This window comes from Pseudophryne corroboree, chromosome 9 (assembly GCF_028390025.1).
Source record: "Pseudophryne corroboree isolate aPseCor3 chromosome 9, aPseCor3.hap2, whole genome shotgun sequence".
Classification (NCBI taxonomy): Eukaryota; Metazoa; Chordata; class Amphibia; order Anura; family Myobatrachidae; genus Pseudophryne; species Pseudophryne corroboree.
This window is the reverse complement of record NC_086452.1, coordinates 78,963,418-78,978,329: the sequence shown is the minus strand read 5'-3', so window position 1 is coordinate 78,978,329 and position 14,912 is coordinate 78,963,418. Positions and strand designations below refer to the sequence as shown.

The following is a 14,912-nucleotide window of genomic DNA, read 5'->3' as shown; positions in this document are numbered from 1 at the left end:
ACAGGATAAATAGCGAGTCAGTCTTCCTGACTCCAGCCGTCCTGGAAACATAAATTTTCAAGGCCCTGACTACGTCCAGTAACTTGGAGTCCTCCAAGTCCCTAGTAGCCGCAGGCACCACGATAGGTTGGTTCAAGTGAAAAGCTGATACCACCTTAGGAAGAAACTGGGGACTAGTCATCAATTCTGCCCTATCCATATGGAAAATCAAATAGGGGCTTTTGCATGACAAAGACGCCAATTCTGCCACCCGCCTTGCCGAAGCCAAGGCCAAAAGCATGACCACTTTCCACGTGAGATATTTTAAATCCACGGTTTTGAGTGGCTAAAACCAATGTGACTTTAGGAAACCCAACACCACGTTGAGGTCCCACGGTGCCACTGGAGGCACAAAAGGAGGCTGAATATGCAGCACTCCCTTGACAAATGTCTGAACTTCAGGCAGTGAAGCCAGTTCCATTTTGGAAGAAAATCGAGAGAGCCGAAATCTGGACCTTAATGGAACCCAATTGTAGGCCCATAGTCACCTCTGACTGTAGGAAGTGCAGAAATCGACCTAGCTGAAATTTCTCCTTTGGGGCCTTCCTGGCCTCACAGTACGCAACATATTTCCGCCCTATGCGGTGATAATGGTTAGCGTTCACTTCTTTCCTAGCTTTAAATAGCGTAGGGATAACTTCCTCCGGAATTCCCTTTTCCTTCAGGATCCGGCGTTCAACCGCCATGCCGTCAACGCAGCCGCGGTACGTCTTGAAACAGACAGGCCCCTGCTGCAGCAGGTCCTGTCTGAGCGGCAGAGGCCATAGGTCCTCTGAGATCATTTCTTGGAGTTCTGGTTACCAAGCTCTTCTTGGCCAACCCGGAACAATGAGTATAGTTCTTACTCCTCTCCTTCTTATTATTCTCATTACCCTGGGTAAGAGAGGCAGAGAAGGGAACACATACACCGACTGGTACACCCACGGTGTTACCAGAGCGTCCACAGCTATCGCCTGAGGGTCCTTGACCTGGCGCAATATCTTTGTAACTTTTAGTTGAGGCGGGACGCCATCATGTCCACCAGTGGCCTTTCCCAACGGTGTACATCATTTGGAAGACTTCTGGATGAAGTCCCCACTCTCCCGGGTGGAGGTCGTGTCTTCTGAGAAAGTCTGCTTCTCAGTTGTCCACTCCGGGAATGAACACTGCTGACAGTGCTAACACATGATTTTCCGCCCATCGGAGAATCCTTGTGGCTTCTGCCATCGCCATCCTGCTTCTTGTGCCGCCCTGTTGTGTACGTGAGCGACCGCCGTGATGTTGTCTGACTGGATCAGCACCGGCCGGTGTTGAAGCAGGGGTCTAGCCTGACTTAGGGCATTGTAAATGGCCCTTAGTTCCAGAATATTTATGTGTAGGGAAGTCTCCTGACTTTTCCATAGCCTTGGAAGTTTCTTCCCTGTGTGACTGCCCCCCAGCCTCGAAGGCTGGCATCCGTGGTCACCAGGACCCAGTCCTGTATGCCGAATCTGCGGCCCCCTAGAAGATGAGCACTCTGCAGCCACCACAACAACGACACCCTGGCCCTTGGAGACAGGGTTATCCGCCGATGCATCTGAAGATGCGACCCGGACCACATGTCCAACAGATCCCACTGGAAAATCCTTGAATGGGACCTGGCGAATGGAATTTCTTCGTAAGAAGCTACCATCCTTCCCAGGGCTCGCGTGCATTGATGCACCGACACCTGTATACGTATTAGGAGGTCTCTGTCTAGAGACGACAACTCCTTGGACTTCTCCTCCGGGAGAAACCCTTTTTATCCTGTTCTGTGTCCAGAACCATACTCAGGAACAGTAGACGCGTCGTAGGAACCAGCTGCGACTTTGGAATATTCAGAATTCAGCCGTGCTGTTGTAGCACTTCCCGAGATAGTGCTACTCCGCCGAACAACTGCTCCCTGAACCTCGCCTTTATAAGGAGATCGTCCAAGTACGGGATAATTATTTCGGCCATTACCTTGGTAAATACCTCGGTGCCGGGGACAGACCAACGGCAACGTCTGGAATTGGTAATGACAATCCTGTACCACAATTTTGAGGTACTCCTGGTGAAAAGGGTAAATAGGGACATGCAGGTAAGCATCCTTGATGTCCAGTGATACCATCCAGGCTTGCAATAATCGCCCTGAGCGATTCCATTTCGAACTTGAACCTTCGTATATAAGTGTTCAAGGCTTTCAATTTTAGAATGGGTCTCACCGAACCGTCTGGTTTCGGTACCACAACATTTTGGAATAGTAACCCCGGCCTTGTTGAAGGAGGGGTACCTAGATTTCACCTGCTGGAAGTGCAGCTTGTGAATTGCCGCCAGTACTACCTTTCTCCGAGGGCAGCAGGCAAGGCTGAGGTGAGGTAACGGCGAGGGGGAGTCGCCTCGAACTCCAGCCTGTATCCCTGTGATACTATTTGCAGAACCTAGGGATCCACCTGTGGGCAAACCCACTGGTCCCTGAAGTTCCCGAGACGCGCCCCAACCGCACCTGTCTCCACCTGTGGAGCCCCAACGTCAAGCGGTGGACTCAGAGGAAGCGGGGGAAGATTTTTGATCCTGGGAACTGGCTGCTGGTGCAGCTTTTTCCTTCTTCCCTTGTCTCTGTGCAGAAAGGAAGCGCCTTTGACCCGCTTGCTTTTCTGAAGCCGAAAGGACTGTACCTGAAAATACGGTGCTTTCTTAGGCTGTGAGGAAACCTGAGGTAAAAAAAAATTTCTTCCCAGCTGTTGCTGTGGATACGAGGTCCCAGAGACCATCCCCAACAATTCCTCACCCTTATAAGGCAGAATCTCCATGTGCCTTTTATAGGCAGCATCACCTGTCCACTGCCGGGTTTCTAATACCCTCCTGGCAGAATGGACATTGCATTAATTCTGGATGCCAGCCGGCAAATATCCCTCTGTGCATCCTTTATATATAAGACAACGTCTTTAATATGCTCTATGTTAGCAAACTATTTTCCCTGTCCTAGAGTATTAATATTATCTGACAGGGTATCAGACCACGCTGCAGCAGCACTATTTATGCTGAGGCGATTGCAGGTCTCAGTATATAACCTGAGTGTGTATATACAGACTTCAGGATAGTCTCCTGCTTTTTATCAGCAGGCTCCTTCAAGGTGGCCGTATCCTAATACGGCAGTGCCACCTTTTTTGACAAACGTGTGAGCGCCTTATCCACCCTAAGGGATATCTCCCAACGTGACCTATCCTCTGGCAGGAAAGGGTACGCCATCAGTAACTTTTTAGAAATTACCAGTTTCTTATTGGGGGAACCCACGCTACTTTACACACTTCATTCATTCATCTGATGGGGGAACAAAACACTGGCTGCTTTTTCTCCCCAAAAATAAAACCCCTTTTATGTGGTACTTGGGTTCATGTCAGAAATGCGTAACACATTTTTTATTGCCGAGATCATGTAACGGATGTTCCTAGTGGATTGTGTATATGTCTCAATCTCGTCGACACTGGAGTCAGACTCCGTGTCGACATCTGTGTCTGCCATCTGAGGTAACGGGCGCTTTTTTGAGCCCCTGATGGCCTTTGAGACGCCTGGGCAGGCGCGGGCTGAGAAGCCGGCTGTCCCACAGCTGTTTTACGTCATTCAGCCTTGTAAGGAGTTGACATTGTCGTTTAATACCTTCCACCTATCCATCCACTCTGGTGTCGGCCCCACAGGGGACGACATCCCATTTATCGGCCTCTGCTCCACCTCCACGTAACCTTCCTCATCCCACATGTCGACACAGCCGTACCGACACACAGCACACACACAGGGAATGCTCTGACTGAGGACAGGACCCCACAAAGTCCTTTGGGGAGACAGAGAGAGAGTATGCCAGCACACACCAGAGCGCTATATAATGCAGGGATTAACACTATCACTGAGTGATTTTTCCCCCAATAGCTGCTTGTATAAACAATATTGCACCTAAATTTTGTGCCCTCCCTCTCTTTTTAACCCTTTGAGCCTGAAAACTACAGGGGAGAGCATGGGGAGCTGTCTTCCAGGTGCACTGTGAAGAGAAAATGGTGCCAGTGTGCTGAGGGAGATAGCTCCGCCCCTTTTTCGCGGACTTTTCTCCCGCTTTTTTATGGATTCTGGCAGGGGTATTTATCACATATATAGCCCCTGGGGCTATATATTGTGATATATTTGCCAGCCAAGGTGTATTTATTGCTTCTCAGGGCGCCCCCCCCCAGCGCCCTGCACCCTCAGTGACCGGAGTGTGAAGTGTGTATGAGGAGCAATGGCGCACAGCTGCAGTGCTGTGCGCTACCTTGGTGAAGACTGATGTCTTCTGCCGCCGATTTTCCGGATTTCTTCTTGCTTCTGGCTCTGTAAGGGGGCCGGCGGCGCGGCTCCGGGACCGAACACCAATGGCCGGTGCCATGCGGTCGATCCCTTTGGAGCTAATGGTGTCCAGTAGCCTAAGAAGCCCAAGCTACCACCAGTTAGGTAGGTTCGCTTCTTCTCCCCTTAGTCCCTCGCTGCAGTGAGTCTGTTGCCAGCAGATCTCACTGTAAAATAAAAAACCTAACATATACTTTCTTTCTAGGAGCTCAGGAGAGCCCCTAGTGTGCATCCAGCTCGGCCGGGCACAGGATTCTAACTGAAGTCTGGAGGAGGGTCATAGTGGGAGGAGCCAGTGCACACCAGGTAGTCCTAATTCTTTCTTAGCTGTGCCCAGTCTCCTGCGGAGCCGCTATTCCCCATGGTCCTTACGGAGTCCCCAGCATCCACTAGGACGTTAGAGAAAATTAGTTCACCGGTGGATCTTTAAAAATGTGTCAGTGAGTAATTAATACACCTGTGCACCTGCTGGGTTACCTTTCAAAACATGCACTGTGTGGGGTCCAGAGGACAGAGTATGAGAACCTGTGTGCTTCAGTAACGCAAGTACCTATGTACTAGAGCACTGCAGATGAATCCCTGTGTTCTAGAGTGACACATGTATCTCTATGTACTAGAGCAGTGGTTCTCAAACTCGGTCCTCAAGACCCCACACAGTGCATGTTTTGCAGGTAATCCAGCAAGTGCACAGCTGTATTCATTATTCACTGACACATTTTAAAAGGTCCACAGGTGGAGCAAATTATTTCACTTGTGATTCTGTGAAGAGACCTGCAAAACATGCACTGTGTGGGGTCCTGAGGACCGAGTTTGAGAACCTGTGTACTAGAGAAACACAGGTGTATCCCTATGTATCACTATAGTGACACATTTATCTTTACGCAAGTCTCTCTCTATGTACTAGAGAAACGCAAACGTATCCCTGCATACTAGAGGGACCCAAGTGTATCTCTGTGTTCTAGAGTAACGCAAATGTATGCCCGCTTACTGAAGGGACCCAAGTGTGTGTCCGTGTACCACTAGAGTGACGCAAGTGTGTGTCCGTGTACCACTAGAGTGACGCAAGTGTGTGTCCGTGTACCACTAGAGTGACGCAAGAGTGTGTCCGTGTACCACTAGAGTGACGCAAGTGTGTGTCCGTGTACCACTAGAGTGACGCAAGTGTATCTCCGTGTACCACTAGAGTGACGCAAGTGTATCTCTGTGTACTAGAGTGACGCAGGTGTATCTCTGTGTACTAGAGTACAGCAGGTGTATCTCTGTGTACTACAGTGACACATGTATCTCTATGTACTAGAGTAACGCAAATGAATCTCTATGTACTAGAGAGACAAATGTATCTTTTCTTGCTTTCTATCTGTTGAATTTACACCTGTAGATTTCGTAGTAACTGCGTACCCCTAACACATGCATTTTGTTTTGCACCGATCTATTAGAACATTTGCAAACCTAGACATAAGGGGGGTCATTCCGAGTTGTTCACTGGTTGCCGTTTTTAGCAGAATTGCGATCAGGCTAAAAACCGGCAGTTTTGCGCATGCGTATGGGCCGCAGAGCGCACCCGCTAAGTCCTTTCACACAAAACTATGCAATTTTACACAGGGCCGAGCGTCGCTTTTCAGTCGCTCTGCTGATCGGCGAGTGATTGACAGGAAGTGGGTGTTTCTGGGCGGAAACGGAGCGTTTTCCGGGAGTGTGCTAAAAAACGCAGGCGTGCCAGCCAAAAACGCAGGAATGGCTGGGGAAACGGGGGAGTGGCAGGCCGAACGCAGGGCGTGTTTGTGACGTCAAACCAGGAACCAAACATTCTGCAGTGATCGCAATCTAGGAGTAGGTCTGGAGCTACTCAGAAAATGCAGGGAAATGTTTAATAGCAGAACTGCTAATCTTTCGTTAGCAATTCTGCCAAGCTAAGATACACTCCCAGAGGGCGGCGGCCTAGCGTGTGCATTGCTGTTAAAAGCAGCTAGCGAGCGAACAACTCGGAATGAGGGCCAAGATTTTAACACGCACCCGCTTATTTACTTCATGTTAAGCCTTTGTATTTTGTTATCAGGAAGATTCCTATAAAAGCTTATTTATTGGTAGTCTGCACTGAAAAAAAGTACTCCCGTATTGCCCCTTCCTTACCTCATAGCACTACTTCTGACAAACTCCCGACACTTTTATATAACTAAGTGATTTTCTGCTCTATTTGGTAGAGTAGCCCATATTTGATGCTGTACTATATGCCGAGTTGGTTAGGATGAAGCGGAGGGTTGGCTAGATGGAGGTGTGACTGGAGTGAATACAAATGAGATATAACCTGGATCCATTACAAGTAACAAAGCATGTTACTAAAACTTGAGCATTTTGGGCTTTCAGCGCACTAAACATAACACCAAAAAGTACAGACTCACATAGTGACCCCAGTGCTAGGTCAGCAACTTCTCTCATACATTTTGTATTCGGGGACCTCTGCCATGCAGTGTTTTTCTTTCTTTGGTAATTTAAGACCTGTACAAGGCTGAGCAGAGAAGCCTCCAGGAACAGCATGCATCTCTGAAGAGAACAGCGCTTTTATTCACTAGCCTGGTGCTATTTAAAGCCTTAGCTTTCCAAAAATAGTCCAACTGTCCATTCAAAAGATAGGTCTGTACAGTGAGCCTCTGTTCCTCTGCACGCACTGAAATGCCACTAACTTTGGTGAGGGGGGGGGATGCGCTAAGAGATCATTAACCAATTCACCACTTAACATCTTGGGGAGAGACAGGACATGGAAGTCCCTGCGGCCTGTGTGTTGGCGCAGGGCCTTTCCCTTATAGAAGACCGCATTGCTCTACTAGTGCAAGCATCAAGTAATGGTTAAATGACAAAGACCATCCTGCAGCGAGTCCGACGTGTTGCCGATTCACCTGCACCTAGCCCAATTTGCCTTAATTTAAAAACAGGAACATGTTTAATGTGTAGCTGCCATGCACTTGCCACAGTGCAAATGGGGCTGGGTTCAAGTTTGAGCTCACTGTAGGTGGTGGGTCATGAGGTGAGGTTCCCCTCACTGGCTACATAGGTGGTGGGAAAGTTAAATGAAGGAACACATACAGTTAGTTACAGTAAGGAAGGTTGTCAATAGAGGACATGGGGCCTAATTCAAGGTTGACTGCAAAAGCAAAATTTTACTCTAATGGGCAAAGCCATGTGTGGTGCAGGAGGGGGGGGGGCAGATGTAAGATGTGCAGAGAGTTAGATTTGGGTGGGGTGTGTTCAGACTGAAATCTACATTTCAGTGTAAAAATAAAGCAGCCGGTATTTATCCTGCACAGAAACAATTTAACCCACCCAAATCTAATTCTCTCTGCACATGTTATATCTGCCCCCCCCCCCCACCCCCCCTGCAGTGCACATGGTTTTGCCCATTAGAGGGAGATTTTCCTTTTGCAATCAATCTTGAATTAGGCCCAAAATCTTTTAGATCTATGTACTATGACTAAGCCCTATTAGAAATTAGATTAGGCATGAGTAGCTCGGAGTCCTCCAATGTGGAGCTACAAGTACGTGCTTGTGACACTGACCAAGGCAATGGACTTAGAGTCTAGATCAGGGGCACTGGGTGCCGGACACTGGTTTGGACACAGTATTACTGTAGTTATAAATTGCAAAGAGTTAACTGTGTGTGTGTGTGTGTGTGTGTGTGTGTGTGTGTGTGTGTGTGTGTGGGGGGGGGGGGGGGGGGGGGATATCCAATTCTGCACTGGCACAGCATGAGGCTTCATTTTAGAGTTATTACTGTGTTCCATGTTTGTGGTCAGCAAGTTAACAATTACATGAAAAGACGAAGACAAAGAGGTTGATGATTGAGGGGCTATTCAATTAGCCACACATGGAAAGGGTAATAAATGAAACAGCCTTTCACCACGCCACAAATCAGGGGTTACTGCGCAGAAACTCACTACTTACACATATACTGCGGAATCAATGGGTTTTCCAGTACGTTAACCTCCGATAGTGCCTATTTTTCATGGACTTCCTCACAGCTTCAGTACATCCTTTGGGATTAACGCGCAGGTCAATCCCCGCTGACTGAATTGGCCCGGCACTGTAATTAGCAATGGGGTACACCCCAAGGCTAACCGAATAAACTATATAATGTCGTAGACTACCATGGCAATGACAGTCACATGATGTACTGAGCAGTGGCTTTCAAACACTCCTCTCTGCACTGTGACATGCTCCTCTTCCTCACAACAAGCTGAGAATCTTTGAGCCTTGTCTGTGTAGAAAACAAACTGTCCCATTTGTGAAATATGTCACCATTGTAACAACAATCTCCCATAACTTAAATCACCACGTTACCACTTGCCCGACATAGTCGCATCAGATGCAACCACACCAGGCTTGTTCTCCCATATGGTCGACTGGGACAAAAGGTCGACACAAAAAGTCAACAAGGGAATAGTCAACGCAGGTTTTTTTTTGTGCGTGTCATATTGTAAATTTAATCACATGTAAGCCAAATTAGTGTACCATGTCCCCTCGCTATGCTCACCGTTTGTCGGGCAAAGTGCCTCGCTCCACTACCGCTGCGACAATTACTATTTCTAATCGTAGTCCACGTGGACGGTAAATGATGAAAAAGTTGGAAAAAAAAAAACCTTGTGTCAACCAATTATTTTGACCATTTGAACCTGCTGACCTTTTACATGCACCCATCGACCAAATGCATGTCAAATGGGGTCGACCTATCATCCGGAAAACCCCTAGACACCCCTGCAGCCTAACTCAAATATTTTGAGAATGTCATCATTTCACATGTCAGAATCCTGAAAATGTCGACATGCCTTCCAGTTGACATTTCAACAATGTCGACATTGCAGTTTCGGCGTCATGAAAGTCGGCATTGCAATTGTTGACCTTTTCACTACATACACTTCCCACAATGACGATCATTAGTGGATTGCTCAAGGACTTACTATTTTTGAGAGCAGTAAACGGAAAAAAAAAAAAAAAACAAGAAATTCTAAGACATTATGGTGAAGGAAATAAATGCAAAATAGGGAATTTTCCAGATTAGCGTACTTGCAAGACACGCAGTACTCCTTATGTGACCAAAGGGGGCAGTGCAGAGTTATTATAGCTGATCTATCCCACTAACCCTGTTCTGCAAAACACCCATGCCTAGCAAGGACAGTTTACCGGCATTCATATTTAGCAATGTCTCCCAATAGAAGATCTGTAGTCCTGTTAGAGAAAGTGTGCTATATAAAGTTATTATTCATCTATAGCCATATGTGAATAGATTTGGGATGAGCATTGTACATTTAATAATAGGGCGCCCTGTTCCAGATTCTGCTCATACTCACACTGTCCTCCACATCTCCAGATTTCCAGCCCTTTAACTGCATTTTGGATGCGGGAACCTGAAGCTCAGTTTCTAAGATCTGCTTTATATCCCCTGGGAACAGAGCAAGCAGCATTATTAAAAAGGCAAAAGGACAGGTTATGTAGTATATATTTCCAACATATGCCACATTTTGAAAACAATAAAAACTAGTGCAAGGGAAAAAGGTGGTAAGCGCAACAGTAACCATATGATGATTATCCACAAGGAGTGGTTAGGAAAATAACTGGAATGGTTGCTATGGGAAACAGCATCTATACTTTGTACTGGCTTCCTCAGGCATACTCATTAGGTCTTACTTGAAGACTGAAAAAAGGATATCCACATTGTTAACAATGGGCCTAATTCATGGTTGTACGCAATGCTGATATTTTCGACTATCAGCAGACTGCACATGTGCTGTGATAGCACTGCGCACATGCCAAGGTACCTTTACGCACGCACGGATATTTTATACCAGAGTGAGTGACAGGAAGGGGCCGCATGGGGGAGTTTATTTGGGAGTGGTGGCAAAAATGTAGGCGTGTCCTGGCCGTTTTCAAGGTGTGTATGTGCCTTTGGCTGTGATCACGTACACAGAGAGACATGTTGCTAGAGTCGCTACTGCTGCAGCCAGTCCGCGTAGCCATAGGTCAACTGTGGGAGACAATGTTACTCTGATTGCGCCAGTGCTGCGTATGAGTACCTAACTGCAAAATACTTTTTCGATGGCTCCGGCGGGCTTCTTATCTTCTTTGCTAGGCGGCAGCTTCATTTGCGATGATTAGCAGTTCCGTGACCTATGCATTTCCTTACAAACATGAATTAGGCCCAATGTCTCCAAGCCCACCAGAGGTTAAACTGTGGCTGAGGCAGTGGCATAGGAACACACATAGAACCGGAAGATCCCCGTAGAGTTTACAAGAAAGGACGCTAATGTATGGATACATCTACAGTATATTCTATAACCATGACACTGAACTACAGCTCCGTGCTAAGAAGATGCATAAATACCCTGAAGTTGGACACAGGGATCGCTGCGATGACCACACATCACTGCAAACACTTCCACAATAGCTCAAGTGCAATTTTGTGACCCTTTATATCACAATGCAGTGAGGAAGTACATGAAATGTGAAAGGTTATTATGTGATAGATATATGCAGATATTAATACCTCTATAGTACCTAAAATTGTCTTAGAAGCAGAAGTTCAGATGACTGTTTGGTAATTATTAAGTGACTTGGATTAAGTCCCCGCTGAGCGTTTGCAGTAACACTTTCTGCACGCTCTGTAGTGTGCATAGCAAACCATCATTCCCTCACAGTCTTATAGCTAAGACAGTTTTAGTCATTTAATCAGACACCTTTTCTTCCCTTTGGACAATCACTTTAGCAAAGTTGCTAATTTTGGGGGTCATTCCGAGTTGATTGTAGCTGTGCTAAATTTAGCACAGCTACGATCATCTTCCCTGACATGCGGGGGGACGCCCAGCATAGGGCTAGTCCACCCCCCGCACAAATACAAAAGCATCGCACAGCGGCGATGCTCTTGTATTTGTGGATTAACTCCCGGCCAGCGCAGCTCCTGCGGCTGGCTTGGAGTTGTGTGTCGCTGCCGTTGGCCGCAGTGGTTGCGTGAGACGTCACGCGGCACGCCGCCCAACGGTCCGGCCACGCCTGCGTTGGCCGGACCGCGCCTATTAAACGGCGGCTTAACACCGCCGTTCAGCCCCCACCCGCCCAGCGACCGCCTCTGTCTCAGAGGCGATCACTAGGCAGCTGCGACTGCCATGCGCCGGCACACTGCGGCGCATGCGCAGTTCCGACCCGATTGCTGCAACAAACTGCAGCGAGCGATCGGGTCGGAATGACCCCTTAGGGTGGTAATTCAGACCTGATCGCAGCAGCAAATTGGTTAGCAGTTGGGCAAAACCATGTGCACTGCAGGGGGGGAGCAGATGTAACATGTGCAGAGAGAGTTAGATTTGTGTGGGTTATTTTTTTCTGTGCAGGGTAAATACTGGCTGCTTTATTTTTACACTGCAATATAGATATCAGTTTGAACACACCCCACCCAAATCTAACTCTCTCTACACATGTTACATCTGCTCCCCCCCCCCCCCCTGCAGTGCACATGGTTTTGCCCAACTGCCAAAAAATTTGCTGCTGCGCTGAATTACCCCCTTAGTCTCTTGCCAGTGAATTAGCACTCTGTCTGACCTCCCCTGCCTGACAGCGTCGCAAGACGGAAGAGGACGTTGCTGGAGAGCAGGACTGAGATCCTGCATGCTTAGCAAATGACAGCTGTCACTTCAGTGGACCGTCGCGCTATTCCTATGTCATACGGAGTATACATCAAATCTTGGTGGTCACCATCTCACTCCTTCTGATACAGTTGAGCTTTGTTATCTCAAGGGCTGTGTACATTAATGAATAACTGGAGTGTTTATATTTACCAAGATATATCTATCAGCCCAGGGGCTTAAGTTCATACAAGGAGCCCAGAGGCGAAATAGTTGTTGGTGACCCCCTGCACGCATTCACTACTAACACCCAAATCCCAGCAGCACTCATGCACACACACTCCCCAACTCATATTCACTACCAACACCCTAGCAGCACCCAGACACACTCTTACCCACATTCACTACTAACACCCAGGCAGCACCCAGACACACCCTTACCCACATTCACTACTAACAGCCCAGCAGCACCCAGACACACCCTTAACCACATTCACTACTAACACCCCAGCAGCACCCAGACACACCCTAACCCACATCCCAGCAGCACCCAGACACACCCTTAGCCAAATTTACTACTAACACCTCAGCAGCACCCAGACACACCTTTACCCACATTCACTACTAACACCCCAGCAGCAGCCCGACACACCCTTACCCACATTCACTACTAACACTACAGCAGCACCAAGACACACCCTATACATATTCACTACTAACACCCTAGCAGCACCCAGACACACCCCTATACACATTCACTACTAACACCCCAGCAGAACCCAGGCACACCCCTATCCACAATCACTACTAACACCACAGCAGCACCCAGACATACTGTACATACTCTCCCCACCCTAGTGTTCATTCTAGCACCCTGCACCTTTCAAATCCTGTGCAGTTCCGCTTTCCTGCCTGGGGTGTCGCTCTCTGCTCTGGTGCTCCTCAGCACACACAGGTCTGTATCACAGCACTGAGTAACAGATCAGAGTGTGCTGAGAAGCACCACAGCAGAGAGCGACACCCCAGGCAGGAAAGAGGAACTGCACGGATTTTGAAAGGTGCAGGGTGCTAGAATGAACACTACACCCCACCTTCACTGTCAAGCACCCAACTCAGACACACACTCTCCTCTCCCTGCATTCACTTACAACACTCCGACACAATCTCCTCCCTTAATAACCAACACCCCAGCACACAAACACTAGCTACTGCTGATCAGGGTCTTTCATTCTTGCTATTTGCTGCTCCCACAGCAACAGCAAAGGCAGTGGGCCCCGGGGGGGGAAGAGCCACGTACTCCTGCCTCTGCCCTGTCCCTGCGGCTTGCTTGCTGGAGATACGTCCCTAGGCAGGCCGAACTCCGAGTGGGTCCCTGCAAGGAGGACTGCGGCACATGCTTATTTGTGCTCTGGTGTGGTTAAAGCAGAACCTAGAGCAATGGAAAAGGCAGGATTCCCACTATAGGGCTGGTGCCGAGATGTATTTACACCCCCTGTATCTGCAGGTATATATCTGCAGTAGGTTGCCATGTTAGGAAGGGTGACTATCTTATATCAGCAGGCAGAGAATGACGGACTGTTTTGCCAACTTGCTACACAATAATTCACTGTTTATATTGATGGATTCATATAATAGCGGTGGGCAATAAGCAGACTTCCAGCTGTTGTAGGACTACACATGCTAGCATGCCCTGTCACAATTTTACTATCACAGCATGCTAAAACTGTGGTAGGGCATCATGGGATGGGTAGCAGCTGGAGGGACATTACCCACCCCTGTTGCCACCACAACTATCGACGCTAACAGTCATCCATCATACATCTTTAGAACACAGTTCAAAATATGTTCGAGGGGCTGTAGTGGTGTGAAAAGGGGAGGGGTTAAACTATTTCAGGATACCACAACACCTTAGTTAGTAATATAGAGGTGTCAGACTGCTGGGGTGACAGTAATAGGTTTAGGTCTTACCGGCAGTGCAGCTATCTTCAAGAACTACATCCGCGGTCTTGTCTCTATACTCCACTTTGAAGTCCAGCATGCGTGAAAGTCGTTCTACAACCTGCCGGCTGGAAACTACGGGGCGGAAGGCTGATGTAGAGGATGAGGAGGGGGAAGCAATAGATACAGAGGTGTTCAGCTGGGTGGGAGGACCAAATATAGGGTTCTGTATCGTTTCTCCACTGAATTCACTGAAATTATAGTGCGTAAGACGAGTGTTAGCCTACACAGAAAATATACACATACATTGCAACAACACATACAGTAATCTCCACTGACTCGGGTCTTGCTGCTTCTAAAACTCAAGGTACTCACTGGCTACGCCCAGTAAGTACACCAGGTTCTAGCTGGGCTGTACTACAGCTGGTGGGCATCCTAAATAGCAACACCAAAGCCAGGTGGGATGGAAGGGCGAAAGGCCAGGGCTAGGCCTGCGCAGTAGTGTACATAGTGGTGGGAGGGGGGTAGACAAGCCCTGCACATGAGGGGAGGAGTATGGGGAGGGGGGCAGGAGAAGGTTTGGTGAGGGAGGGGTTTGGGGGCAGGGTGAGCACTGCGCAGGAAAGATTTTTACAGGGCAGAGGACTACACCAAAAAGCAGTTAGGGAAAGCAGAAAAGCATTACTAAGCAAATAACCGATAGGTATGAATATTGCCCAAACGTATTATTACAAAGGAGAATACTTGTTTATCTAGAATTTTACATATACCACTAAAGTTAATAGAAACACATATCTCTAGGAGGAAGAAACTGGGACAGACCTACCTTTGTAAAATGCCATTTTCCTGTGGTATTACCCCATTTATTGCTGCCTGTGAGGAAGAAAGAGAGAAACATGGTTAGAGACCTGAACTCAGCGTAGCAGGAGGCATACGCACACTCGCGGCTGCTGGGAGACATCTGCACACACCCTGGGTCACAAA

The 14,912-nt window shown here is 48.0% G+C and overlaps 1 protein-coding gene across 4 annotated transcripts in view; it reads right to left on the bottom strand.

Annotated features, from left to right (window-relative positions):
• Positions 1-14,912, bottom strand: part of FAF1 (Fas associated factor 1) — a 599,080-nt gene that overhangs the window by 413,382 nt on the left and 170,786 nt on the right. For 2 of the 4 annotated variants that reach the window (XM_063939564.1, XM_063939563.1), the window contains exons 3-5: positions 14,755-14,801; positions 13,959-14,179; positions 9,729-9,820 (exon numbers count right to left, since the gene is read on the bottom strand). The exons of the other annotated variants lie outside the window; for them this stretch is intronic. In XM_063939564.1, the coding sequence (XP_063795634.1) occupies positions 9,729-9,820; positions 13,959-14,179; positions 14,755-14,801 (360 nt within the window). The remainder of the gene's footprint in view (positions 1-9,728; positions 9,821-13,958; positions 14,180-14,754; positions 14,802-14,912) is intronic. 4 annotated transcript variants of the gene reach the window in all.